The 1,670-nt window shown below is 60.7% G+C and overlaps 1 protein-coding gene across 1 annotated transcript in view; it reads right to left on the bottom strand.

The window, feature by feature from the left end:
* Window positions 1-231: 231 nt before the first annotated feature.
* LOC101633268 (melanoma-associated antigen 8-like) overlaps window positions 232-1,670 on the bottom strand; it is an 8,935-nt gene continuing 7,496 nt past the window's right edge. Inside the window, exons 3-4 of the mRNA XM_004685970.1 lie at window positions 1,247-1,332; window positions 232-1,167 (exon numbers count right to left, since the gene is read on the bottom strand). Coding sequence (XP_004686027.1) covers window positions 232-1,167; window positions 1,247-1,332 — 1,022 coding nt within the window. The remainder of the gene's footprint in view (window positions 1,168-1,246; window positions 1,333-1,670) is intronic.

Here is a 1,670-nt window from a genome sequence, read left to right as displayed (position 1 = left end):
ACAGGGTAAGGCTCCCCCGGAACTGGGTCCGCACCGGTCACGTGGCAGCTAACTCACAAACGCAGGCCCGGAAGCTAACAAAGCTTCCTCAGAGGAACAACATCTGAAAACTGTCTGAAGAAAACAAACGTCAGTGTGCAGTCATCACCGCGGGCCCCAGGCGATGTATGCACCCTGTGCCCAACTCTCCCCGCCCGAGATCCCCGCCTCCTGCTCCTTGCTCACGCCTCCTCAGAAACCGAAGAAGCAGCTGTGTTCCCTCCTATTGACCCTGAGTATAAAATCCAGGACTCTCATCCTGCTGGTCTCGGTGTAAGCCCGGGGGCCCCACAGGAACTCGTAGCGGGGGGGATCACTGCCGGCCACCTGCCGGTACTCCAGGTAGTGCTCCCGCACCCACACGTCGGTGAGGAGCTCCCTGGGCTCCCCATAGAGAAAGTGCTCCACCCCCTCATGCACCCCCATGGCCCCCAGAGCTTCCCACATGTGCGCCTCGGAGGCGCAGTCGCCACCCAGGAGGATCACGCCCAGGACGACAACCAACAGGCCCGTCTTGGGTATGAGCTGCTCGGGGCTCAGCAGCCCGTCGTGGGTGAGGCCCAGCGTGGTGTTCAGGACATAGGAGTGGCCTCCGGGCTCCATTTCGGTCACGTCTATGCCGAAGACCAGCTGCATGCACTCGCAGGCTTGGCTGAAGACCCCCAGGAAGTGCCCTTGGTTATCACTGAGCACTTCCCTCAGCATCTCGGCCTGGCTGGTTGGTTCCTTTGCGCGATACTTGAGCAGCAGGAACCACACCAGGTCAGCCAACTTCTCCTGCAGTGCAGCTTGAAGGGGAGTCCGGGCTTCCCCTGCTGAGGCTTCGGCTGCCGGGGCTTCGGCTGCCTGGGCCTCCCCTGCTGAGGCTTCGGCTGCCTGGGCCTCCCCTGCTGAGGCTTCGGCTGCCTGGGCTTCCCCTGCTGAGGCTTCGGCTGCCGGGGCTTCGGCTTCCGGGGCTTCTGCTGCTGGGGCTTCGACGGCCTCCTGGGAGCTGTCTGGTCCCTCTGCTTCCCGGCTGTTGGCCTTACCATCCTCAGAGAGGCTGCCCCGTAGGGCAGCAATGGCTCTGGGGGAGGGGCTGACACCAGAAGGAACGTTGGGTGCACTGGCCTCTTCCTCAGAGATGACCTGGAGAAAGACGGGGTCAAAAGGAAGTAGAGGAAGAGGAAGAATAGGATACGACCTCCTCCCCATCATCCCCCACTACCTGAAAAGAACCATCTTCTCTTGGTTCCTGAACATTTTCCTCAAGATTCAAGAGCTCACTCTTCTGACCCAGAGACATGGTGGCACCTGTGGACAGTTGGAGACATGTCAGCAAGAGCTGGCAATGGGCCCAGGAGTCTCAAGGAGTAAATGTGAGCAGCCGCAGCTGAGAAAGCACATTTGGTGGCCCCGACAGAGTGGACAAACAAGGACCTGGTTAGAGGTGCTCTGTATTACTGGCTCTGTCCTTCTGGGAATTGTCCCTAGGAACATGAAGGAGGTGACCTCCCAAGACTGAACGCAGGGCCAAAGGAGGCCTCTCGCTAGGGGTCTAAAGTGCTGGCCCCTCAGCATCTCGCCTGCAGTTGCACCAGCGCAGACCACTCCCTCCCCTCTGGACCAGCAATCCTGCACAGCAGCCGGCC

This window comes from Condylura cristata, unplaced genomic scaffold (genome assembly GCF_000260355.1).
Source record: "Condylura cristata isolate star-nosed mole 26May11 unplaced genomic scaffold, ConCri1.0 scaffold00019, whole genome shotgun sequence".
NCBI lineage: Eukaryota > Metazoa > Chordata > Mammalia > Eulipotyphla > Talpidae > Condylura > Condylura cristata.
This window is presented reverse-complemented; position numbering and strand designations above follow the sequence as displayed.